At 64.0% G+C, this 519-nt stretch overlaps 1 protein-coding gene across 1 annotated transcript in view; it reads right to left on the bottom strand.

Annotated features, from left to right (window-relative positions):
- The window catches only part of LOC104278084 (cytochrome P450 26A1), a gene marked incomplete at its 5' end in the record, with an annotated part of 2,394 nt that extends 1,878 nt beyond the window's left edge, over window positions 1-516 (bottom strand). Inside the window, 2 exons of the mRNA XM_009874946.1 lie at window positions 32-114; window positions 235-516. Of these exons, the coding sequence (XP_009873248.1) occupies window positions 32-114; window positions 235-516 (365 nt within the window). The remainder of the gene's footprint in view (window positions 1-31; window positions 115-234) is intronic.
- Between the last annotated feature and the right edge of the window lie 3 nt (window positions 517-519).

Raw genomic sequence — 519 nt, 5'->3', positions numbered from 1 at the left:
CTCCATCAGAAGCTGCAGCCTACCTTTTTAGCCGCTCTCAGGCTCCTTGCGGGCCATCTTGGCACGGATGTTCTCCTCGATCTTGGCGTGGATGATGTTGCGCGCCCGCAAGCCCTGACAGAACAGCAGGGAGAGCAACGTGGGACTTGGGCCTTACTGCCTTCTCTCCCAGCCATTCCCTGCTGCTCTGCCTGCAGGGGCACCCCTCTCCTCCCAGTCCGTCGGGAGCCTTACCCGGTAGAGCCCGCTGAAGGGCACATCAATGGGGAGGGAGAAGAGGTTGCGGATCATCTCCTCAAAGGCCTCCACCAGCTGCTGCTCGCCGTCGGGGCTCGCCTGGCGGGGCTGGAAGCCCAGCAGGATCCTCATGGCGATGCGAAACATGAGGCGCTTCACCTCAGGGTACACCAGCAGGCAGGGCCCAGCGGTGCCCAGCCACCGTGCCAGGCAGGTGCTCACCTCCTCCTGGATGACGGGCACGTAGTGCTGCAGGGCGTCCCGGGAGAAGGCCTGCATGAT

This window comes from Apaloderma vittatum, unplaced genomic scaffold (assembly GCF_000703405.1).
Source record: "Apaloderma vittatum isolate BGI_N311 unplaced genomic scaffold, ASM70340v1 scaffold41488, whole genome shotgun sequence".
Taxonomy (NCBI): domain Eukaryota; kingdom Metazoa; phylum Chordata; class Aves; order Trogoniformes; family Trogonidae; genus Apaloderma; species Apaloderma vittatum.
Note: the sequence above shows the minus strand (reverse complement) of the source record. Positions and strands in the feature narration are given on the sequence as shown.